Source organism: Oryzias latipes, chromosome 22 (genome assembly GCF_002234675.1).
Source record: "Oryzias latipes chromosome 22, ASM223467v1".
Taxonomy (NCBI): Eukaryota; Metazoa; Chordata; class Actinopteri; order Beloniformes; family Adrianichthyidae; genus Oryzias; species Oryzias latipes.
The window spans coordinates 24,882,571-24,909,485 of NC_019880.2; the positions used below are offsets into that span (position 1 = coordinate 24,882,571).

At 42.0% G+C, this 26,915-nt stretch overlaps 1 protein-coding gene across 1 annotated transcript; it reads right to left on the reverse strand.

Annotated features, from left to right (window-relative positions):
* Positions 1–1,090: 1,090 nt before the first annotated feature.
* LOC101155739 (isthmin-2) lies at positions 1,091–25,437 on the reverse strand. The gene is made up of 6 exons (XM_011492425.3): positions 25,091–25,437; positions 17,553–17,786; positions 12,746–13,037; positions 8,950–9,081; positions 6,495–6,554; positions 1,091–2,055 (listed from the first exon to the last, which is right to left on the reverse strand). The coding sequence occupies exons 1-6, from the start codon at positions 25,196–25,198 to the stop codon at positions 1,538–1,540; spliced, it is 1,344 nt and encodes a 447-aa protein (XP_011490727.1). The 5' UTR covers positions 25,199–25,437; the 3' UTR covers positions 1,091–1,537.
* Between the last annotated feature and the right edge of the window lie 1,478 nt (positions 25,438–26,915).

The window sequence follows — 26,915 nt, forward strand, 5'->3', positions numbered from 1 at the left end:
ACACTGAAAAGAAAACATTTCTGAGGCTCCCCACACGCCGTTTCAAGAATAAAATCATTTTAGGGTCTTGTGGTTTTGCTTGGCATCCGGTCCAGCATGACACCTTCTGCCCGCTAGAGAAAAAAAACAAAAACTACAGTATGATTCATAGCATGAAAACTCAGACACCATGCCAGATAACCTGAGTAGAAAAGTAGACAAGGTTCACTGACACTCTAAGGTCACAATTTTTCTAGCAGCTTAATCCTGATCAGAACACTTGACAGGACTGCTTGTGGTTCCTAGAATTTGTAAACGTACAGTTGGAGGTAGAGCCTTAAGCCACCAACCTCCTGTTTTATGGAATATTCAAATTTAGGCTTAAAACATTGATTTTTGGACAGGCTAGCTAGTAATTAGAGAATATTTAACCTATTGCCCCCCCCCTACCTCACCTACTGTAATGAAGAGAGAATCTGAAGGAGCAGGAATCATGAAGAAGTTTGGAAAATGTCTGCTGGGTAAAAGTGGTGCAGCGAGGAGCAGCAGGACTAGATGCTTTTCATCTTCCTGCTTTTATCTCTGCTGGTCAGAGCTGGTTTTGGACATCACTGCCCCCAAATGAGCAGCTGTTGGAACTGTGTGGTTTATTTCTGATGCAATTTATATGTATATATATATATATATATAATTTATATGTATATATATATACATATATAGAGAGAGAGATTTTTTTTTTTTTATGAGTGTGTGACAGTAACTTTAAGGTCCGGCCTGAAAAGCCTTTGTTAAGCTGTTCTTTGTGTTAGTGATAATAAAGGTTTAAACCTAATAGAACCCACAACCATTTTAGTCAAAGTAAGGTCTGAGGTTATAATTCTTCAGATTTAAATGTAAATCATAATGTTTTATGGGGATTTTTGAAAGTATGTCTCTCATCTGTTTTGTGAATAAAGTTTAAGATTGTTCAAAAGTGGGTCAATTCCACTGAGGGATGACATGTCTTCATTGATTGTGGCTCCAGTTCTGCCTGCAGATTTGCACAGATCACTGCTGGTCTTCACCTCATTTTCAGCTCCTAAAACTCCATCCAATGAGTCGTTTTTACTCATGCTGTTCGGTTTGCTTTTATTTATTTTTAACTCCTTAGCAGTTCAGTTTTCAAACGTCACAGAATCAGACTTTCCCTGGAGGAGGAGGAAAGGAAGAGCTGCAGGATTTTTGCTGAAAAGTTTTTCTGCACAAATGAGGACCAAAAATCCTCCAGTATCTGTTGTTTATTTTGTTTTTGTTTCAGCAGCTTTGTCAAAGTTTGGTTCAACTCTTGTTGAATTTACTCCACACACGTGTGCCCCCCACCCCCATTCAGCTCATCCCAGACCCAGCTTTGTGATGGGACAAATTTGGGCTAATTTCAGCTGCGCCGTGCCGTCTTTTTCTCTGGGGGGGAGTAAAAGCCTCACAGTCTCCATGACTTCAGTTCATTGGATTTTTAGGGAGGGGCGTCTCAGTTCTTGGTCCAAACTGAAGCAGGGGGTCATGAGAGCCGAGCCGTAGCTCAGAACTCCCCGGCTTCTCTGAGCTCCGTCTGGAACACGGGCTCGGGGGGGTTTTCCTCGCAGTCCAGCCCATTGTTGGGGGGCCTGACGGAGTGAAAACGGCTCCAGTCTCCTTTGCACAGAATCCAGGGCAGGACGTCCACCTTATAATGAAGCTCTGGGGAAAACTCAGTGCTGATCAAATCCGGCGACCCTGCTCCCTTTCCCCGTGTGATCAGCCTCATCCGGTCGTCGTAGCAACAGTGCTGCGCCGCCAACGTCGTGCTGTCGTATGAGAGCATGGAGCGCAGGCAGAACCTGGCTGAAGGCTTGTAGATGTCCAGCCGCTCTTTGGGTCCACTGGCGTCTCTCCAGCGGTAGGTCCTCTGAAGATGGTCATCTGGGATGTTGACGGCGCTGTACACGGCCTCAGACGGGTAGGAGCAGGGGCAGCTGGGGAGCTGAGTGCGCACCTGGTGCAGGTACCTCTGCAGGAAGTCATTCCTGCAACTGAGCCACTTCTCACAGCTGTCCACACCTGAGAGGAAGATAGTTTCAATTATTGGTAATGGAGAAGAGAAGAGAATTTGCACAACCAAATTCCAGAAAGTGTCGTTCAGTCGCATATTCAGAAAGTAAACAACACAAAGAGTGTTAAAATCAATTAAAGGAAAGTTTAACACAGCACTAACAGACTTCTCTACCCTCATACTAGTGCACTTCTTGCACATTTTTTGTTTGTGTGTGTCTTTGTTGAGTGTGGTGGTGGTTGTGGGATAGAAACTGTTTGTCCGTGTTCTGATTGCTCTGTTTCGCCGTCCTGAAGGGAACGGCTCAAACAGAGTGTGTCCTGGGTGGGAGGTGTGCCTGAGGATGTGTTGGCCCCTCCTCAAACTGTGGAGCTAATTCAGAAAAATAATAAAATGACATAGTGACCAGACAGATAAGATGTCACCCAAATAGAGTGATTTGATTTTAGAAATTATTTTTAAATGTAATCCATTACTGATCATTGAGAGAGTACAAAAACACGTGTTTTTGGGTGTATTGAGGATAAGCTTTGTTGGATATCCCATATAGATTATTTGCGTTCATAAGTGGCTAAATGTGTTGGTTTGATGAAAAGGTGTAGCCTGATGCTTAATCAATCCGCCTTATTTATTTTATATCATTCCTTTATCATGGCATATTTGAATTATTGTATAGAAGTGTGGGGAAATTGCTACAAAACAAATTTGCATCGTTTAGTTATACTCCAAAAGCGAGCTATCAGATTCGTTCACAAAGTGAGATATAATGAGCACACCAATCCACTTTTTCTTAATATATTTAATTTAAAATGACAGGATTTGGTAGATTTTAAAACTGCCCAAATTATGTATAAAGCATCAATCAATTCTCTGCCAACTAATATTCAATCTATGTCTCAAAACAGAGATGCTGTTAATAAATATAAATTGAGAGGAACCAACAAATTCTATCAACCTAAAGTAAGGTCAACCCTAAAATCGATGTGTATCTCAGTAAAGGATGTCAAACTCTGGAACAATTTATTGGATGATATGAAACTTGTAAAAATCTTGTTCATTGTACTGTACAGGTATGTTTAAAAGATACATAATGAATAAGAACCAAGATGCAATGTAACATTGAGGAGTATGTGTGTATTCTTCTGGACTGTTGAATGATCATAACCAAAGGGGGAAGGAGAAAAAAACAGAAGAAGAAGAAGAAACATGTTTATAAACAGTATGTTTACACGTGTTGTTGGTTTCTGTTGTTCTTGTATCTTTTTTTGTTGAGGTATTTTGTTTCCTTCTTCCTTTTTTATAGGGGGTGTGGTCGCAGCATTTAGCCGTGTCTGTCTGTCTGCGTCAGGTGTTTCTCGTATGTTAGCGTTATTATGTCAAATTGTTTAATCTTGTTTTGTCATGACTGTTGTTGACTGGGGGTTTGGATTTTTACAAGCATAAGCTTCTTCCATTCCCTTTCAAATCCTATTTTCAAAGTCGTGTGTAGACTCATTTTTTCATATAATGTAAATGTTGATTTGATCTCAAATAAATCTTGTACTAGTACTACTAATTGCAAATGATATGCCTATTAAAATGTAAATGTCATTCTATTTAAAAGGTATTTTCCAAAAACAAGCCATTCTATTAGATGCTAGCTATCATTTTTAGTTTGCATGGATCTTAGCGCTCTAGAAGAAGGTACTGGTTCATATCTTTTCTGTGTGGACCTTGCCTGCTCTCCTCGTGCATGTGTGGGTTTACTCCAGTCTCCTCCCACAGTCCGACAACATGCTTCATAGGCTGATAATTGCCCCAGGGTGTGCATGTGAATGTGACCCAGCTACAGACTGACAACCTGTTGAGGATAGGCTCCAGCAACCCCATGACCCCAACAGGGATTTATCAGGTTCAGAAAATGGCTGGTTTGACAAGAAATTAAACTGTAATCATTTGTGACATTTAGAGTTTTTTTTATTGTGAAAACAGTGGAAATGAATAAAAAAATAAGATGAACTATAGCTGTTTTCAGAAACCTCACACAGTTTACATTAGATAATTGATCCAGTGAGTAACTGTACTTATGTTTTTGAATGATTTATGAGGTTTATATTTTCATTTGTGTCTCAGCCTCAGGTCTGTTGTTGAGATGTGTACTTCTGAAAAGTGATGCACACTGTGCAGCTGTGGGTTGTAGACTGTGCAGACATAAATAGGACTAGGTTTGTAACCAACCACCACAAGGCTATAAAGTTTAGCTGGTGAGAACTTAGCCCCGCTCACGGCACGCCATCTGTCCCAGCCTGCTGAAAACATGACAGGGGGTCGATGCCCGCCACATGCGGCTGCACTCAAACGTCTCTGTCGTGGTCCGTGCGTCGGCACAGAACCAGTGTGAGTCGGTACAGAAGGTGGAACTGAATCCATTCAACGGGTAGCTTTCCTACAGCAACAACAAGCCACTTTTTATGCATTTTTACGCCACACCCAGCAGACACAGCTTTAGCTACAAAACCTTCTGCTGTTATGTTTAGAAGTTCTTTAAAACCTTGTTTTTATATATTCAAAATGTTTTAACATGTTTGAAGTTCTTTAAACTTCTATTAGCTCAACACCTCTCCAGGTTTTTCTTAAAATCAGCAGTTCATCATTTTTTTTGTTAGTCTAGAGCGGGGGTCGGCAACCCGCGGCTCTTTAGCGCTGCCCTAGTGGCTCCCTGGAACATTTTCAAAAATGTTTGAAAATGGAAAATAGATGGGCGAGACTGGAAAATACTGAGTGGCTGGAAAAGCTGCACGTTTTGCTGGATATGACTGTGACAAACCACCTAAACGAGCTGAATGAAAGTCTGCAGGCGCCGCAAATGCTTGAAGCTGTTCTGTCATTCGAGCGCAAGCTGACTGTCATGAGGCACGCACGTTCCATTTTATTGTTTTTGTGTTCGAATCCTCAAAATAAAAATGACATCAAAAATCTGATTTCTTTATTACATTCCTTTCATTTTATCAAAGCAATGAAACATAATTTATTGATATTGTAATGAAGTTAAACTTGCACAACAGAGCAGTCACGTGACGCGTCGTTCTCCGCAAAATGCACTGCAGGGCAAATAAACGTTTAATCGTTAACGCTCATAATGTATTTGTAGCAACGTAGTCATTTTGACAGTAGGCTAATATAGCTAATATAGATACATATGCATGTGTTGCCTTCATTATGAGGCCTAAATAGGGCTTTTAATATTTTGCGGCTCCAGACATATTTGTTTTTTGTTTTTTTCGTCCAATTTGGCTCTTTCAACACTTTGGGTTGCTGACCCCTGGTCTAGAAATAAGGAAATTATTACTTAAGACTCAAAAAAACTCAAATTTTACATTAAATTGTGGTTCAATTTTAAGGATGTTATTGTAAAGCTCAATAAATGTTGACAAGTTAGACTGGTTTTCATAGTCATTACATTCATTTATTGGAAACAAAAACGTAGATTTACGTTCTAAGAATAAGTGCTAGTTTTAGATTTCATAAACTCAAAGAATTCAAACCATTTTCTTAGAACTTGTTGGGCTGCATAATACCCAATTCTAACGCTTAGCTTTTTTTGCTTACTTTTGCCCCTTTTCTATGCTTGTGTGGAACTTCTTGATCCTAGATTTTGACATTTCTTTAAGATTTACAGGTTTCCGCATGGACACGTGGTTTTTTCTTCCTATTTTTATGCTACCTCTTTTTGCGGTGCACAACTGGCGTCATAACGTTTTCCTTTTACTCTTGGGACTCACAGCAGAGGGACATCAATCCTCACCTCTGGCAGCAGGACAAGTGTTTCCAAACAATTGAAAACCAAATGCTGCCCCAGCGATGCGTGATGCAGAAATGCTGAGTGTGCATGATGACTGCTGCACACTGAATCAGTCCAGCTGAAACGGCTTTTTGTTTACACCTCAGTCGCCCTTTGACACCTGTAGAGACTCTGTGGTTGTTTTAACTTTTAAAGTGAAGGGAAATTCTCCAGATATGCTTTTTGATACTTTAACAATGTCTTCATGGTTTCCACTCAGGATTTAATGAATGAAACCAAAGGCAGAGATATAATTTCACGACAGCTGGTAGAGTCAGATCACTGCAGTGCCAAGTTCCTGCCTCTTTAGGTGAGTTTGGTTGGCTCATGGTCAAAGTAAAGCTGTTGTCTTTATTTTCCTTCTGCAGTGAAGCTGGAGGTGTGCAGAGGGGTTACTGAAACTATATTAGGTTCTCTTTCTTTGGCGCTGAAGTGCAGCAGCAAGAGAGCAATTAAACCCAACATTTGGACCATTTCTGGGCTGAGCCTTTCTTCAGAGGAGCTCTCTGTGTGGTGGAGCACATGTTTGGAATATGAAAACCAGACCCCCTCAGCTCTGCTGAACATAACAACCTGAGACAATAACCTGAGCGCACCGTCACAGCAGAGGTCTGTCTCTGTACGTACTTGAGTCGGTGCTCGTGCTCGTCAGGGAGGGCGTCACCTCTGTCACTGCTGTCACGGCGTCTGGAAAACAGAGTAAGGAAAACATTTATATCAAGTGACAACATCCAAAAAAAAAATCCATCCCTTTCTGAAACCTTCATGCTGCTGAACTTGTTAACACCACAGCTTTAGCTAAATGATCCATCTGAACGCCGCTCCATATGGAAGCGATTCTGTAGCATAATTAAAAATAAAAGTCAAGACCAGAAATGCTTTTTCATTTTCAAAATGAAGCTGCATTTTTTGACTCAACATTAAAATGAAAAATCAATTCGCCAAAATGCTTTTTCATTTTCTTAAAAACCGCTTATTCTGTGTCATAATTAAAATGAAAATGCAAAGAGGGGATTGCATTTTCATTTTAACATCCACCCTGCGAATAATGTTGCATATTTCAATTCCACTTAGCATTTCCAGAGGGGAGGCGGGGCGATGACGTCAGTGCTAAATCCATGTGTCAGGCTGCTAACAGACACAGACATGCTAGGAGCAGTGTAGCTTTGTGTTAGCTTGTGTTAGCGGACAAGCCGCCTTCGCATGGCGGAGCGCGAAGCTCCAGATCGCCGAAGGCGGAAGTTCTGCTACGCAGACCTGAGAATCTAAATTTTCTCACTTATTTTGCTGTTGGATGACAGCTGTAGCCCAATCAACAGCTGTAGCAGATTTCACCATGCTAAACGTTTGCTCGTTGCACCAACACACACTCAGCGGGAAGCTGCAGGAGACTATCGTCTGAAATGGGCTTTTATTACTGTCATGACTATTATTAAGGGTCTGTTCGCTCATAGTTTTTTTAAATCCGTGCGGTCAGTGCTTTTTTCTTCGGTGCAAGGAGGACCCGAAAGAAGCGTTAGCATTAGGCTAATATGTGCTAAAATCATTGGCCGTGGAGGGACTTAAAACTCTGCGCGGGCAATGCCGCAATGAGCATCTTGGATGTAAATATCGGAAAAACATTAGGCTTTATTTTGTTCTGGACACCACTGGAAACACAAATTCATATGATGGTTTAGAGTTTCTCAGATCTGTCTAGCAGCACTTCCTCCTCGTGCGCTTCGAAGCTTCCCTGGACTAACTTTGTCTTCGGGCTAGCGGGCCGGGTTTAGCTCCGCATTAGCTCTGTCCGAAGTGAGGCTTCCGAAGGAGGCTGTGGTCCCAAACTCCGGATAGCATAAGGCGGAAATCCTGCTACGTAGTCCTGAGAAGCTGTGTACAATCACCAGGAGTGTCACAAAGCCATCTCCCCTGCCACTAACACAAAGCTACAAGCCTGGTAGACTGCTCCTAGCATGTCTGTGTCTGTTAGCAGCCGGACACGCAGAGATAGCAATGACGTCATGCCTCCCCTCTGGAAAATGCTAAATTGAATTGAAATATGCGACAGTATTCGCAGGGTGGATGTTAAAATTAAAAAGCAATCCCCTCTTTGCATTTTCGTTTTAATTATGACACAGAAGAAGCAGTTTTTAAGTAGAAATGAAAAAGCATATTGAAGTTTTGATTTTTCATTTTAATTTTGAGTCATTTGATGCAGCTACATTTTGAAAATGAAAAAGCATTTCTGTTAATCCATTTTAAGTTGTAAAATTACACATTTCTAAATGAATTTTGCTACACATTTACCAGAGGTCTTTTTGAAAATGAAATGTCAAATACCATTTTATTTATCATTTAATTAAGTGACAGAAAAAGCAGTGTTGAGGAAGAAAATGAAAAAGCATTTGGAATTTGTCCTTGGATTTCTCCTTTGGCTAAGTTTAGTTTTGTTAAATTGTCTTTGTAGAATATTGTTTGTGTTAAGACAACCCAATAGAGACACTTGGTGTCAGTTAAAAATATTTTCTAAAAGCCTTATTGATGCCAGAAGTCTAAATCTGGGAATATCTTGCTAGCTTTACTGAATTGCCTTAGCTGGTGAGGATCTGGACACACTAATGTGAAAGTGCTAACATGTGAAGGTTTAACATTGTTGTGTTTGTGCCAAAACTTTAATTCCAGGTGAAAACTGTCACCAGTTGCAGCCCAGATGAAGTCCTTCCATCCCTGCTGTTCCTCTGTTTTCACCTTCCTCTCACACAAACGTCTCTGTGCGGCACACGTGCAAAGTACTCTTCCTCACTTATGAACTGTAAACACATTCTGCAGGTGACCTTTTACATCATCTCCTGCCTCCTGTGAGATCCCATCATCATTTTAGGAGCCTCTCCTGCAGGAGATCTCCCACTGCGACGTGCGCGTGAGAACCGTTTTCTGCACTCGTGCACAAATGCAGCTGCAGGAATAGAATGTGTGCACTGTCAGACCAGCCCCCCCCCCCCCCCCCCGATCAGTGTGTGTGTGTGTGAGTGGGGGGGGGGTGTTCAAAGCAGGCTGCTGATCTGAACCACAGACACTTCTTTTGCTGTGTGCTTCTTACCGGGACAGCTTTCCAGGTCACATGTTCGAGACTCCGTGGCTGTGCACGCATAACCACAGGAACGGGAACGTTTCTGGGTCCCAAACCCACAGGTGGCGCTGCAGGGAGCCCAGCCGCTCCAGTCCTCGTACTCTGAAAAACACAGGAATAAAGGATGGGTGATGCAGAGGAGGGGGTCTGAGCTCCAGAGTAATATCCAGTATTAAAACAGGCCTTTGAAGTTAGACTTGTGAATTCCTCGCTCAGCTGGAGTATGCACGTTATGCAATTAAGGAGCGGCTGAAAAGAGCTGAGCAACAACACTGTGCGACCTCTGAGACATGCTCTGTTTTTAAACACAGCACTTTCTTTGGGAAGGAGGGACTTCAAAGAGTGGGGGGCATGTGGGTTCAGGTCTTCTTGCAGTGAGAGTGATGACGGCTGCACAGGAGGAACAACCACAGCTCTGTGAGGCTTTCAGGGGAGCAGAGGATCATCTGCAAGTGAGCTCATATGAAGAACAAAACTAGGACTTTCAATTTGTGGATTCATTGTTGTAACACAGAAACCCTTAGCAGATGCCGCACATGAGTCTTTGTTCTGCCATAAAAGAGAATCCAATCAGATTTTAACAAGGTGTGATGTGAATTCACTATAAATGTTAAGTTCACACCCAACGCAATTCATGCATCATTCAATGTTAAGTCAATGATAGAGATGCGATCTGAGGTCCTGCGGCGCTACAGGCGTGAAGGTCCAGCAGCAGCCCTATTTGACTGGCACGGCCAGAGTTCAAATATTTAAACTTTGGGCACGTGACATTTTCAGTGACATCGGGTAAAATTCCTATTCAATATAGTGAATCAGTTCCATAGTTCTCCTGAACTTCCATCCATTTTCTTAAGTCACTGTATCCCTTTCGGGGCAGGAGGGTTTCAGAAACCCGTCCTGCCTACTGTTTGGCGAAGGCGGGTACACCCTAGACCAGGGATTTTCCAGAAAACCTGCCTTGTTTGCTGCTGATTACCTGGATCAGGTGTGTTCAACCAGTAAGGAGCTTCAATGGCAGGTTGGTTGGAAAACATGGTTTATAGCAGCCCTCCGGCCTAGTGGCCTGGTGGACGGACAGAGATGAGGAGGCAGCCTGCTTGGGCCTCCTGAACTTTATGATATTTTTTTTATTTTCATAGGGACAACAATAAAAAAAGGTCCCCCGATTTAATTCTAGTTTTTATTTTTTCCCTCTGGTTAATGCGGGACAGCAAGCCGTCAAAGCCGGAAACACAGTGGAAGCGGCTGTCATCCAGACACAGCTGGAGTGAAGATCACCGTACCGGGAGAATCTCTGAACGATCTCATGAACCCAAACATGGAGAGGTGATTACCGATGCTTTTGAAGAGCTCTTTCTAATAAATAAACCTGATCTCTCAACATCATCCGTGTTTTAAACGAGATAAACACAGACACGCTTCATGTTCCGATCAGGCTAAAAACTCTGACTGGTAGCTCCTCCCAAAGAGAAGAGATGCAATCTCTGCTGAGCAAAAGATGAGTAGCTCACTGCGTCTGTTCACAGTCCAGTAAAAAAAGAGAAATCATATATTTGCTAGCTTACGGTAACCTTTAACACAGCATTGGTACTCCACTGTTAGAGCCCATATGCAAAGCCGCTTTTCTTTTCTTTTCTTTTTGGAAGAGTTACTGTAGTTCAACATGTGGGTGTTATTTAGGTGTTGCCGGTAACATCTGCACTGTGAAAGATAATCTTAGTCAATTGTTTAGACAATTATCTGATTTATTTAAAATGCTACTCATGTTTGCGGTAATGTAACTTTCAAACGTCCTGCTACTGAAATAAATCTCCACCAGCCTGTTCTTGGTAAACAAGGTTTCAGCTTTAGCTTTAGTAATGTAGGAGCTCATTTATCAGGAAGAAACACATCATGTTGCTGCTGTTTTCCTCCACAAAGAGGAAACAATGGTTTGTCTGGAGTACGCAAAGCTACTCGAACCATGTGACCATTCCATGATATCCTGCGTTTCGCTTAGACGTGCACAGATGTAAAATTAGTGTAGTGGGGCAGCTGTGGTAGAGTCGACTGACCTCTGATCAGAAGATCACAAGTTTGGTTCCTGCCTTGACCATCCATGTGTTAACAGGTCATTGGTCAAGACGCTAAATCCCACATTAGTCCTAGTGGTTATGGGTGGAGTATAAATGTAAATGGGACTGTGACTGTAAAGCACTTTGGACCTTTGAAGAAGGTTATAAAGCGCTGTTTATACTCCATTTACCATAAGTTAAAGTAGTTAAACTACTAAAGATACTTAATGAAAGCGATTGCATGCCCAGGGGTCTCAGCTTTTCAGGGAGAAATGTACATACATCCATCTACACAAAACATACACCTCGGTGTGCATGACTGAATGCTTACCGATCTAGAACAGATGTTCCAGGGAGTTTTTTTGTTTTCATGTTATACAAAAATATGTCTGTTAAACAGATGTTTGGTGATTTTGTGCTCCTCCACTTCATAGTTCCTAATAAAAAACTAATTGATTTCTTTATTCCTGTAACAGATGGGATTTTATTTTCGTTCATCTGCTTCCTCTTATCTCATCGCTGCAGTTTTGCAGCAGATGTTTTCTTGTTTTTCATATTTCTCTCTTTCTTGTCCTTTCAAACCAAAATTGCCACAGTAAATACCCCCCTCTATATCCTCAGTCCTACCCGTACGAGGGTTGACCCGTGCCAAGGGACATTGAGCTGTTGGGGCCTGTGCAAAAGGTGGTGGCCAGGGGGCGTATATAAGTTGTTAAAAATAAACTTTACAAAGTTTTGATTTAAACACATGCATCTTTGGCCAATTTGATTTCTGCCAAGTAAGGTTTGGACCTGATTCTGTCTCAGAAGCAAAGACCCCTCTTCTGAGGAACAGGCAAGACTTTAACAAGCAGGAACCCCAAGATCAGCAACTACTCCTTCAATGATAACTGAGATTGGCTATTATCTAGCATAAGCAGACATTGACTGAAGATTCATTGTATATTTACATAAGACACAAGTTATGATCCATTCTTTTGTATCTCATCCTCTGCTCAGACTGTCAAAACAAAGTGAAGGTCACGGTGAGTCTGCAGGGATCTGATCCTCCATCTTGGCTCTGACATTGACATGTTAAGCGTTTTCTTTCGTTATCAACTGTTTGTTTTCACTGGGGCACTCTACAGCTCAACTGTATTACGAGATGTTTAATGTGTCTATGTGTGCGAGTGTGTCTATGACCGTTTGTGTGTGTTTTTGTGTGTATGTGCGTGTGTCTCATGTTAATCTAATGAGCCGTGGCAGAGCAGATCCCAGTGTAAACCCTTCAGGTTTGGGTTACAGTTGGGTTCAGTGTTCAGGTAATCAGTGGCCTCTGAAGTAATGCAAACATGGATGTGTATTTTTCCTGTAAGGGGGGACTGCTGCTCTGCTACACAAAGGCACAGAGAAACATGGTAACAGAGATGAAGCTTTTGCTCAAAGTGCTGTTTGGACTTTTACTTCCTATTCCCGTCATGAAAAGCTCATGCTAGATTTATGCAGGGAGGAACAAATTTCCCCTTAACGGGGTCGGTTTACTCAGAAAGGTTGGAGGCAGATCCTCCCATAGATGTGAGCAAATAGCTCAGAATAATTCTGAATGAAGGAGCAAGTTTTCACATTAGGACCAGAAGACACAAAAGCAAAGAGAAGCTTATTATCAACCCAAGTTAGCCAGTGTCTGTCCACCATCACAGATGTGACTAGTGTCCAGCCAGATGTGCACTTACCGTATTTATCCTTGGGATCCCAGCCTTTGTTCCAGTACTGGGCCCAGCCTCCGCCCACCTGACTGAGGACAGAGTCCTCTGGGTTGTAGCTGTACTCCTCAGGCTCTTCCTGGGAGCTGGCTCCACCCAGCTCGTTCTCCGCCTGGTCTGGGTACTCCCAGAACAGAGGCCAGAACAGCTTCTTGTTGATGTTGATCCACTCTGCAGACCAGTTGTTCCGCTGGCCCTCCTTTGCCAGGTCCATCTCCACCTCTGTCTCTGTGGGAGTGTCCTCCACCACCTCGATGGTCACCTGCAGTGCGAGCAGAAGTGCTTCACTGATTCACATTTTAGCATCCTAAACCAGGTTACCTAGCAACCAACAACATCAAGAGTCCAAAAGTCTGTGACCGTCTGTGTGTGACATGTTTACACGCCAGAACCTTTTCTCAGGTGATCAACCCACAAGTTCACTTTCAAAACAAAGATCTACGATTTTTCTCCTTTTAAGAATTAAGAAGTAAGTTAAAAGGCAATGTTTCTTTTTTTGTTAAAAAAGCACAGTTGTCTTTTAGTCATTTTCTTTTCAACTTTTCTTTAAAAGAAATTAAGAAAATAATTGTTTTTCTGTTAAAAAAAAGTATCTTTATCATGTTGACAACTAAAAAAAAGGTTTTACAAACAAAATAATAGTGGAAAATAAAGAAAATAAATCCTTAAGTTGTCTTTTTCCATCAATAAGATGCTAAATTCTTCTTTAATTTAAAAAGAATGAATGCCTTAACACAAATCTGTGGCAACAGCATCGTGTGCTGCTGTTGTCTTTTCACTGGCATATGTGTAAATGTCCTGTTCAAGCATGAATCTGTTTTTTCTGCAACATTGTTATTCACTTTTGAATAACCCCAAAATAATTTGGATGTGCAACCATGACCTCACCTGGAACCAACATCTGAACTTCAGGGATGTTGGGGTTAGGGCTGTAACTATCTGAATACTCAGATATTTGTAATCTGTTCCCCAAAATCTGAGTACAAATATTTGCGACGTCCGAGATCGCTAACTTGTGATCTATATAAATATAATAGTGAACTGTAAAAACATAATTCAGGAAAAGCAAATATCACTCGATATTTCAGTTTGTTAAGCACAGGTCTGGTATATGGGAAATCAGGGTTTGATTCCCAGGGGACACAATGAGCTTCATCCAGTGTGGGTCCTCAGGCAAGACACTTGTACAATGTAGTCACAGGGGGCTCTAAGTCTGTGTCGCCCAGAACCAGTCCTCTATTGCCTTTGCTTTTCCAGTGACCTAATGCTACTCTGGTGTGAAACAATCCTGGTTTACGACAGTAACATTTCTAGAGTTTACAAAATACAATCGGAAAATTCACGGAACACTATTAATATACTCGGATACATCTACAGTGTAATTTTAACATTAACAGCAACAAACGCCAAAGTCTGCTAGCTTGATGGTATCGTATAATGGAATTTCCCATAGTACGGCTAATGCTAACGCTCGGTCGACCTAGAAATACATTGCTGACTAAATGAACAGCTTTACATACTTTATACACTCACAGGTATGAACTACTTTAACAAAGAGTTTTAACATTTTTTAAGGTGACCATTTATGGTCCAAAGCACCGTTTTTTGCTCAAATCTTCTGAAACAAAGTGTAACGCTATAGCGTGAGCTCCACCTAGTGGTCAAACTGAAATGCCCTCCAGAAGAGGCAGAACAAAATGATTGAGAAGCCCCTGATCTGCACATTTTTGTTGGAGCTTTTCCATTTGAGAAATCCTGTAACACTGTATGCTATTAACAGTCTCATTGCTTTATTATTTCGCTAACATATTTTACGGTATGTGAACTGTATCAGATTAATTCGAATATCTTGAAAACATATATAGATTATGCATGTATTTTTACACAAACATGTCTAAACCGTGTAAATTCAAAATTGAATTCAATCAAATCGAATCGAAATAAATAAATAAATGGTGAATTGAATTGAATCGATTCTGGAAATCATTGGTGATATTCAGCCCTACTCTAAAATACAGAATAATGTTGGATTTTTGTTCATCTAAGTGTGGACGTTTTTTCAACTAAAGATGAAAAAATGTTGTGTCTGTTGGAAACAGTGTTTTCAATTTAGATGAAAGGACTGAGATTGTTTTCGAATTGTCATTTTTATTTCATTTTATTTCATTTATTTCCATTATTTTATTTCCTATTTTCTCTTCATCTATCTACTGGAACTGTAGTCAGCAAAACTTTGAGGATGAAAAACCTGTGGAGAACATTTTCAGGATTTGTTCTTGAATAGTGCAAAGACTTAAGGTTGTTACTGTAACCTTGTTCAAAGTGATTTATATCAATTCTTTTTTTTTTAATCTAAAAATCAGTTTTTATCTGTTATTTTGTTTATTGTGATCTCCTGTTCTAAATAAAGGTTTAAATGAATGTGTTTAAATAAATATGAATTGAATTTTCATACATTTAGTAGAAAGACAAACATAGCAACCAATCAGACATATTTAGATAGTTACAATCGTGGTTTGATCTGTGAATCGTTGATCTTGATTCATAAATTGAAAATATTTCATATTTTTTCAGGAGTTCACTTTTTCTCACGTTTTTCTGGCTCGTGTGCACAAACGATTCCACAGTTCAAACAGCGAAATAAACAAACAAGTTGATCAGATTTAATCAGTTAATCAGGTGATCAGACTTCACGACTTGATATAGTAAAAGCACAGAAACAATAGCCCATCTCAGCTAACTCCTTTTGTTTCCATGGTGGCATTAAGGGAAGCGTTTCAACATGTTCTGCTCTGAGCAATGAGGCTTTGACTCTCCGTGTTCCATGAACTTCATTTGTGAACATGTTCCCGGCACGATCGGTGCGTCTCGCATTCCTGCACATGTCGGCGTAATCTCTGACAGGCTGGGGGGCTTGGGCCCGCTGCAGGTACACTTATCCATCAAAGGGAGTTATTGTGAAGACGGCAGATGGAAACGTGCGTGAAGAATGTGGTGGAGATGCACTGATGGCTGCTTGCTCTTCTTCCGCACGCGCACAAACACGTTTCCACGCACATGTTCACCAAGAAAAAACAGAGGAGCATCCAAACAGTTTCAGTGAGAGGTTTTATGCACATTAAATAACAGATAAGGCAGATTTAAGGATCATGAACATTTCATTAAACTCCACTATCTCACAATCTTGTCTTCTGCCTCTCTAAAATATTTGTCCTGAAGTTTTGAGGGTTAATCCAAATGATAACAGTTCTCTTCATGTGGGGATGATGCATTGACTGTATATGAGGACTGGACTGAGTGGGTGTTACATCACCCACTGAAAAGTCCTTCCTTCTGGTTCGACAAAATAAAGTCAATTCAGTTGCCATTTGGAGCCAGACGTCATCAGCAAGCAGTGATTGGTCCGAGTCAGTCTGACTCAACGTTTCTATGGCAACTGCTGTCACCAATGAGGAGTGAGCTTGTTGGGAGTCCACACCCCTACCACTGAAAGCGAGCTCAGGAGCATCTGTCAAACATTTTTTATGTTTTAACCACCTGCTTCTGATGATTGGTCAGTTTATAACTTAAAATAAAGAAATAATATGAAAAATAGGAAACTAGCAGGTACTTCCTGTTCGGAAAATGATGGGGGAGGAGTCACTCCGTCCAGTTCTCGTATACAGTCAATTGTTTAACCCAGGGTTTTATGGACTGGGCGTGCAGTTTTGGGGGCGGCCGTGGTGCAGTGGTAGGGCAGCTGACCTCCAATCAAAGAATACAGGCTCAATTCCCACCTTGTTCACCCACATGTCAAAGTGTCCTTGGGCAAGACACTCCAGTGGAAGGTTGGCACCAGTGCTTGGCAGCAGAGCTGTACCTGTGTGAATGGGTCTGTGACTGTAAAGCGCTTTGAGCCTTCAAAGAAGTTAGAAAAGCGCTATAAAGTACCCACCATTTTGCGATGCACCAGGTATATACCTGGTGCATCATGACAGCAGCAGTAGATTTTAAACAATGTGTTTGCAGTAATACTGTGTTTTTAGTGTTGAAGTACTGTGCCCAGTTGTGCTGTTTTTTAATTTTATGGTTTTGTTATTTTGTTGTATTTTGCTTTCAGAGTGGATGAATAATTGGGTGTGAAGGCAGGTTAATTATTTGTTTTCTTTTGGTCAGTTTTGTTTTCTGCCGTGCCTTTGATTGTTTTTTTCTGCAGTTGTAGTGATTTCATTTCTATCAGACTATTACACTACGCATGGAGAAACAGCCTGGGAAACAGCGTGGACAGCAACGTCAAATGTTGTAACCTGCATCAGTGTATCTTTTCTCTCTTTGAACACATAGATTGAAGAAAATGCCGTGTTGTTAGCTGCAGCCTTGGACCAGAGCTCTGTGACCTCACATGCTTAGCTGCTTTGGAGCTCTAACAGTGTGCAGCTGTGATGTTATGACTCCTTATGTAGACCTGAAGATCTCAGCCTCCTCTTCTCCTGTTGGCTGGCCAGGATGAAGGCATCCTGACAGATTGCCTCCTCCATGAATTCCTCCATGAGAGCACATGTTTGGTACTAATCCAACCTTCATGTTTGTCTGCCAGAGTTTGATCCACTGCCTCAGTGAGAAAACAGCCTTTGACCCTTAATTTTTGCTCTCATATGTTTCATATTTTCTGTCAGTCTTTTCCCCTCTCGCACGTAGATGTCACGCGCAGATGTCAGCCTACCCCCCTCCTCCGCTAAGGTTCCTGTAATTTGAGCCTGACCCAAGCATCTGCTCAAAATCAACCTGCTCCACTCACCTGAATGTTGGGGTTTTGGGAGCCCGTATCTGCATGACCCAGCACCGGGAGGTTCTTCAGATCCAAGAAGAAGGACTCTGGGTGGTCCTCAGGGGCAGGAGCAGAGAGGACGCCACTGTGCTTGGACCAGCGCAGTAAGGGTGTTGGAGAAGAAGCAAGAATCTGCAGCAGGTTCTCCTGCTGGAGTTCCTCCAGGCCCAGACTCTCCACTCCAGGGTTCTCTTGAGATGTGACCTGTGAGGAAATAGAAGCTCCTTCTTCATTTGGTCTGATATGTAAAGTTATTAAAAGTGAGAAACTCTGCAGGAAAACAACACTAGAGAAGGAGAAAAAAGAAGAAACAGCCTCAGCAAAACGGAAGCAGAAATCCCAGCAGAAAAATGGGAGTGGGTGGGGGGGTGTAGAGTCCTCTTTACTTTAAGATGAATCCAGTTCAGGCTCACATATGTCTTAAAAAAGCTGATATAAGATTTTCCACATCCCTAAGAGGAAAGGGAGCCAAAGGCTTTCACAGCCATGATGGCTGAGAAGAGGAAAATGATCTGCTCCCCCAGCAGACAAACCCAGCGGAGGAGAATACCACCACAGAGCCATCAGGGCCTCTAGAGTGGGACCTTCAGATGGGCAGCAAATCAAGGCTCTCAGACAGAAATGCTAAAGATTCTGGAAAATGTGTTCACGCAAACCTTAATGCAAGTGTGCACATTTCTGAAACATGCGAAAAAGATTTAACCTCTAACCAAACATCCACTTTCAGAAACTTCAATGAAATTCTGTTTCTGAATCTAAACTCCCGAACATCTGAACAGGTTCTGCTCAGAGCTTAAGCCTCACGATGAGCTAATGAACATCTGAACATGAACTTAAGCTTCTTCTTCCCAAACGCAAAGTTTTCGTCTGATTAATTTGCTTTGATTATGAAAAACAAATATTAACTTGGAAGAATGAGGATGATGAAGGAAACATCCAGCCAACCAGCCACAAACTGGTGTGGTGTGCCAACTGTAGATTTATTTCCAAGAACAACCTCCCTTTCTTCTCTTTTATTGTTCCATAAGTGTACCATACGTTACTTTAAATGAAAAATAGACACATTTGTTCTGGACCACCAAAAAACCCTCTTTTGGATCGAAACTGTTCGGATGGATAGCTCCAATATTGCTCGCCATTTTTGTTACACCACTAAAAGGTGTGTTGGAGATGAACACCACCGCCTCGCCTGGATGAATGGCGAGACCCGGTGGCTGCAGCCAAAGCGGGGAACGGCGCCTGAGATGAAGCCGAACGCTGAGCTGCAGCGTGACTAAACAAGAACTTGTCCAAGAAGAAGTTGTCCTTAACATTCGATTGAATTTAATATGCCTCGCCCTCTTAGTATGATCAATGACTTGAATATTCTTTTTAATGTTTTGTAATGAATGGATTTTTATCAATGTTTTTTTTTATTTTCATTGTCTTCTAATTGCATATTTCTTGTATATTATTTTATTGGTATTTTCAATTTTGTTCGTTTTATCCTTTAAGGTAAACAATTTTACCATCTGTCTGGGGAAAACAGATGAGAAATCATCTGGGGGGATTCTGGCTCAATGCGGGGAAGCTTTTAATGAGCAATAAATAAACAAAACTGAAATTGAAGTGAACTTTTAAAGGCAACAATAAAACACAAAAACACAAATGAATTTTGATGCCTGTATTTATGCGTTCCTTTTGTTGCATAAATGCAAATGTCTGTCTGATGTTTAGTATTAAAACCAAAATGATTATCAATAGAAAAATTAAAAGAATTAAATGTTTAAAGTTAAATAATTTTTTATGATGAAGTAATCTAAGTGATGTTGATTTCAATGACCATAACCATTCATATCAATAGACATCTTTATTGTTTTTTCATCAGTGATTCACTATTTACAGAAAGAGTTACAAAATACACAGATTTTTCTTTGTTGAGCGCCAGCCGTTTCAGTTTAGCATCATTTAAAATACATGAACTGTCAGGACAGCATTTCCCACAATGCATTGTCTTGTAGTTATGTTGCCAGCTCGCAGTCAGCGCAGTACCAACTTTCCAACTGCACTAACTGGGTAAGCACCTTGCTTCCGCCCCTTCTTTATGATATTTTTATGGTGATTGACATGTGATATCGGAGCTAAAAGCTAACCAGCATCCACAGCATACAAGGCAATCTGCATAGTGTGACGTCCGCCTGAGTGATCTCGAACACGCCTAATGTTAGGCTGGGTTCTGAGGGCTGTGAGCTAACGGGAGAGACTGTAAACTAAGTACTGATGGGTTCTGAGGGTAGGCTTACTTCCTGCCAACAGTCCCGCCTCCCGCCCACAACTCGGAGATGAATCTCTGCAGAAACTACGTCCTAGAAAACAACACACGTTCTTTATTATATATATTATATATTATATAAAATCAAAAGATGATCAGAGTGGGACTTTAAGTGTCGCTTTCTTTACATTTTTTGGGTTCAGACTTTCAGTAGCAAAGATCCCGAATTAATGTGAGCTGAATCTGAACCAGTGCTTTCTGGCTTTTTGGATTTATTGTTTGATCCAACTTTCTTTTTGCCTAACACAAAGTTAATTATCTGGAATTCTTTAATTTTCATAGGGTACACAACATTTTTACCAAATCTAAATCTGGGAGATTTAAGACTGACTTTCAGGCTTAGCATAGCCACATTTTCCAAACCTATGTCCTTCCTGTTTGGGATCATGGGGATGGACCAGTTAAAAGACCACACAGACTCCCATTAACCACAAACAGTCAACTAAGAATCCTCATTTAACCTGTTTGGCATGATTTTGGACTGTTGGAGGAAGCTGGAGTGACTGGAGACTGGATTGTCTGTGGTTCAAACCGAGCCTTTTGGCTGTGACCACTAACCACTACACCAGCGTACAGCTCTCCACAGTTCCTCCTACAATCATCTACAGCTCCACCTACTGCGTCGCTGTCACTTTCCCCTGACCCCCTCCTCATCAAAACCTAATTGCATTCTGGGTTTGGACTTCTCTGAAGCGCTTGAGAAGGTTTTGGGTGTTTTTTTTCCACAAAAACCTTCAGGTCCTCCCATTTCACACACGTTTGACAGGAATTGGATAAAGTAGTTCCCCCACAAATGTGGAACAAACAGCAGCTATGTTGCTATGAATCGCTGCCAGAGCATGAGGATATCAAAGATGTCCGTGTTTAAGAATCTGTGTAGATAAAGAAGTTTTGCTTTTCCAGTGAGAGAGATGATTACCCATACCATCACACTACCTTCTCCTAAAGATGTTACTTGGTGCAGAAATTGGCAAAAACAACTTCCCAAACATTCAAGTCTTCCAGCAGAGTCATTACATGTTGAGGTCAGCATTTTAACTTTTTCAGTTAGAATTTTGAAGCCAACGGTTTCATATTTTTTTGTGCCATCATTGTTTTGTTTGTAATTAAACTCTACATGTGTTGTTTATCATCTGTTCTCACAAATACCTGCTCTGTTGAAAAAAACACATTTTTGTCCTGCTTTGTCCGGTTGTCTGGTATAAGTCTTCCAACATTAGGATACATTTGTTTTGTTTCTGTCACTTCACATAAAGTTACTACAAAAACATAAAAACCCATTTGAATGCTTGTAACAAGGACAAATGTCGAAATAATCTTCTTGGACAGTAAAATAGGTTTTTTTTCATCAAAATTTTTATAAGAATAAAGACCACAAAGCCTTAAAAAGGTCAGGGATAATGGCCTTTCAGAGGATGCAAAGCAACCGTCCGACACGTTGCTTCCATTAAATCTGTTCATTTCTGATCATGGAAACCTCAAAGGCCACTATCCCGCTTATACCATGACCTTTTCATACCTTTTCAGCTCAGGTATAGTCACACACACTCGTGCGAGGGTTTGACTGGTACCGGTGCTGCAGGTTTTTGGTTTGTCCGTGGAGCGCCGTAGAGATGAGCAGCCGGTTCAAGGCGGATCTTAAGAAGAATGCAGATGTGACTTGCAGTTTACTGTACCATTATTATGTGTGTGGTAATTAAATCATGAAGTATCCATAAGGCTAATGCAAGTTGATTACACACATGACGCTGTCTTCTGTTGTGTTTACACCACACTCTAGCCGTCACTAAAGCCTAATTCAAAATTGGCCTTACTGCTACATAAATGGGGAAGCCGGGACGGGGCACGCAAGAAGCACGCACTTTTCACGTGAACAGTGATTTCATATGAAATTCTCTCTCAAAACATTCTTCATACTTTGACCCAACACTCCAAGAATCTGGACCTGAGGGGCCGGGGAGGCACCTTCAGATGACCAGGACCTCCAAGTAAGATTCAACAACAAGAATGAAAAGCTGCTTTGGTTGGACAGAGAGTTTGACCAATTTCCAGCCAAATGTGGCAACTTTTGAAATAAATATTTTATTTAGCTGCCATAAAAGTAACCACAAAGAATAAAAAAAATGAAGAAAATAAAGGTTTTTCTGATCTGTAAGCAAAAAATCTCAGAAAAGCCCTGCTGTGCTGAGATAAGATCCTAACACAGGCGCTCACATACATACTGCACATGTTACAGTTCCTTTACTCAGGCTCAAACATTCAGGGCCCACCCCCCTCCTGGCTCAGAGCTCGCCTCTTTAACTTGAACCGCCTGAAGAATGTGACACCCTCCTCAAAATGTGCAACCATCATCTCCGGAGACAGAAGTAAGGAAGAGAAGACGATCCACCCAGAATATTCTGTTTTATTAAAAGTGCTCCCCCAGGCATCATTTAGAGCCTTCACCCCCACCGAGTCTCAATCCTCATCCATTTTATAGAAGAGGACAGTTTGTGGGTAAACTTTCGCACTGCAGCTGCCCCGACCCCAAATCCAGTGGGGGGGGGGGGCTGGAACATGTTTGTGCACAAAAGTATGTGCATGTTGGTATGTATACGTAAATATGACCACATGAGCATGCGAACTTAAATATATGCACGTAAATGTGTGTAGGCTACCATGTGCATTAAAGAGTGTGCATGTAAGTTTATGCACGTACAATTAAATTGGTGAGTCTAAAACAGCATGGGAACCTAAAGGTGTCCGGAACGTGCACAAAGGAGCCAGAAGGAGCTTAAAAGAGCTTTAAAATGAGCTAAAAGGAGCCTGAAGTTGTCTGGAGGCGCCCAAAGGAGCCTGAAGGACCTTGAAGGAGTTTGAAGGAGCCTAAAGAAGACTGGCGGAGCCTGAAGGAGCCTGAAGGAGCTAAAAGGACCTTGAAGGAGTTTGAGGGAGTCTGAAGGAGCCTAAAGGATTCAAAGGAGCCTGAAGGAGTCTGGAGAAGTCTGGAGGAGCCTGAAGGATTCAAAGGAACCTGAAGGAGTCTGGAGGAGCCTGAAGAACCTGGAGGAGCCTGAAGGAGCCTGGAGGAGTCTGGAGAAGTCTGGAGAAGTCTGGAGGAGCCTGAAGGAGCCTGGAGAAGTCTGGAGGAGCCTGGAGGAGCCTGAAGGATCCTGAAGGAGTCGGGAGAAGCCTCAAGGAGCGGTCGGACCAACAACCTTCAGTTTGGTCTTTTCACATTTCCTCTCATCCAGACCTGCATGTAGAAACGTCCTCCAGATTTTGCTAAACCTTCCTGCCAAATGTTGATTTAGTGCCGCAGAACCTTCTTCATGTTTGGGGGGAAGTCACCTGCTTCTAGTTGCTTTCAGGACTTTTTAAACAAAACCTGCAGATTAGGAAAATAGCTTTGATAAAAATCTAACTTGGTGAGTTAAAATGTATGTTTTGTATTTCCAGACTTGATGCTCTAATAAAACAAGAGCTGCATAGGAGGGATGATTGCAAATGAAGCCCAGAGGCCCCAAAGTGTCAAAACACAACTTTGGTGGAGTTTTATTATTTTCCATCAAACTAACAGTCTGACTGTAGGAACAGCTGACCTGGACTGTGTGCGTTTTCAGTGTGAACCAAACATTGCTTTTGAGGAGCAGCAGATTGCAGCTCTCCCCGTTCATCTGATTTATTGCTCCAACATGCAGCTCTCTTGGTTCCGAGCTCTAATTTTCTAACAGAAGACGAGGGGAAGAAGGGGGCTTTAGAAATTCAAACACTCCAAACAGACCTAACAGGAGAAGTTCAGTTCTGCAGACATCTCCACCCAGACTACGACCACAAACTGAAGAAGACTAAACTGCAGTTCCAGCAACTGGAGGGAGGAAGAAGTTCTGAGGATGACAGAAAGTCAGGAAGCAGAAAAGTCACTTGACTTGCAAGTCATTTAACTGATAAACACACTTTTTTATATTTAACATATGATGGCATTTCCAATTGTAGCTTTTGCCTTTAGTCAGTAAAAGTTTAGGTTTGTAAATTGTCAGCCTATGACAACAGTGTCTCACAGATGTCCTTATATTTTATGGAGGCTAAATCCAGACTGGCTGAAGACACTACTGACTGTGCTTATTTTAAATTCAGTTCCTGGGATTGCCGAGGACTTGACCACCCAAGAACCCTTCCGTTTTTCCATCAATGAACGCCATGCCTGTGAGGTCTGGTGCTTGCAGCTCTGCAAGCCATCCCAGCTTTCTGCCGCTGCCACATCACATTAGTGCACCCGTTCATCCGCCACACTTTCTATGACCAAAAGTCTGTCATGAAAAGAAGCTCAAGCTTCCAACGGCCAAACATCTAAACCCTCACCGAGAACTGGTTTTTATGGACCCAAATCATGCCAGACAGAGTCCCACTAGTTGTCACACGCTGTGTGACAACTAGTGGGCGTCAAGCAGGGAGGTATTGGGTCCCGTTTTTGGAGACTTTGGTATGACTCTAAAAAACAACAAATAATCACTAAAAGTAAATAAATAATGAGTGGGCGAAGTTTTCAACTAATTGTTGCTAGATTAGTTATAATGTTGGTCCTCCCCAAAATGAAAAGAACCATCTTTTATATGTGGTTTACTTCAGTTAATATGGGAATTTTAAAAATTCAAAGGAGGAAAACAGTCCTGAGTTTGTTGAAGAAACATCTGAAACTCCTCTGGAAGTGGACTCTGGAGCTGCTGCTGCCTTTCTGCTGATCATTCCAGCTTTTCTCAGCTCCAGACAGCTTCACAACAAGTTTCCTTCACTTCTGCAAAAGCTCCTGGATTTAAGTTGGACCCGATTCTGGGGAGAGTGCAAACCAACCAAAACCAACCAAAACATGCAACCATGATAATGTTAAGGAGTTTCATTTGTAAGAGACAGGATTTGGAAAAGTAAACAAAAACAACTTTTCAGAGTAAAAACCAAACTTGGAGAAGTGGGAAAACCAGGAAGGTCTAGTTTGGTTTCAATCTTTCTGTTGATGAATTTTGACAGTTTTACCGTTCACAGCAGCTGCGCAGTAAAGACGTGAGGAAGTTTGGAAAGACAAGTGAGAGCCACTGTGTATGTGTGTGTGTGTGTGCGCGCGCGCGGGGGGGGGGGGTGTTGACTGAACATTTACTGACAGAGCAACATTATTCCATCCATGCAGACGTTTCAGAGGCTGACCCCCCACAGCATCTCTCACCTGAGGATGGGCTCTGTCTGCGCCTGCGGGAGTCATCCTTGCGGGAAGTGCGCAGGCTCCTGCGGTCAGGACCAGCAGGCACGCGCGCAGCGCTCCTCTTATCTTCATCTTCCTTGTGAGTTTGGTCTAACCCGAACCGAACCGACCGACAGCACCATCAGCCTGTGGCCCCTGTTGGAGCCGCATGGTTTTGACAACAGACTCCCGCTGCGCGTGCGCGTCTCTGCGCGCTCTTGTCACCCTCGATGTCATTAAAAAATAAATCTGGCTTTGTCAGTTTTCGCCTCCCGGCTGCTCCGCTCGAGGAGGAGGTTCACCTCTGCCTAGTATCCGCGCGGAGCCGTTGAATCACCCCCTTCTGATTGGGATGACGTCACTGTGGGAGGCGGGAACGATTACCCCCCCCCCACACACACACACCCACGCACACTGCCACTGAAAGCTGAAACTCAAAGCAGTCTGGATCTTCATGAGGACTTTCAGGACAGTTCCTCTGATCTTGAGCAGATCCACCCTCTCTTCCTCAGCTCACTTCATTCAAGTTAAACATGTTTCTACATTGTGATGCTTCCTAGATCTTAGTCCCACCTTGTGCACTGTACAGTTAGTCCTCTTAATGAACTTATTGATGGATTTCATCCGTGCTCCTCTACCGTTCAGATGCGACGCACACAGAGGTTTCTCTTTTTGAGTCAGTTCATGTGGCACCTAAGCACACGTACAGAAAAACCTTCCTCAGTTTCGCCAAAGGAAATTACTGGAATCAATTCATTCCTTATTGGTGACAGTGTTGTGTGCAGCTCAAGAAAAAGAAAAATGCTGGAAAAATGTGGCGATCTGTAGCAGGAGCCAGCTAGCCTTCAAAAAGAAAACACCAACTGATGCATTTTCTGAATTCAACTTTACAAGTTAAATTTTACTAGTTTGTTTGTATGCATGCAAGCTTTGCGTTCTTGAGTGGCAGCCGGGCGTTTTTTGTTTCACCCAGGGTGCCAAACTACCCAGGACTGCCTCTGACTTTACCACGGCCAAGCAGGAGCTGAATGTCACTGAGGAAAACTATAAACTTCCTCCTGAACAGAGTGTGAGCTAAAACAAACTCCTAGCTTGGTTTATTACAGACACAGGTGAAGACCTAGAGGGACTAGTGGGCATGCTTCAGAGCAGAAACACCTGATGACATGATCACTGAAGCAATTTTTATATTTACCCATATGTCAAACGAAAAGATCGTTAACAAAAAAATCAGAGAAAAAGAGAACCTTCATATTCCCCCTTTAGTCCAAATATTTCAGGTTAGGATCAGGTGATCAATTTTGGTTAAAAGCAGCACTTTGGATTTCAAGCTGAGAACAGAATTTAGAGGAAATCCCAAATGTTTCAAATTTTACTGGTGCTAAAATATGTTTATGATTAGTATTGTGTTTTGGGGTGAACATGTGGCTGGACTCACCAAACTGACAGTACACTACGTCCTGCTCATTCACCCATTTTAGGCATCAATTGAGGTGAAATAGTGAAGTCCGTCCGTCTTCAGAATCCTGTGAGTGACAGCACGGGGATATTCCAGAAAGCAGGTTATGCTAGCTCCCACGATAAGTTTGAGGCTAAGGAAGTTGATAACCTCAGCTTTCGGTTCCAGAAATGGAGGTATGTTTCAGGGTAGGTCAAGTTGCCATGGCAACTCATGCTCTGAACATAACCTGGTCGGGAGCAGGTTTAGTTGAAGGTTAGTTTGTTTACAGAGAGGTGAAGCAGCATGGCGTGTCCATTTGAAGATGATTTAGTGGATGAAGAAGTTCAGATAATACTTTTTCCACCATGA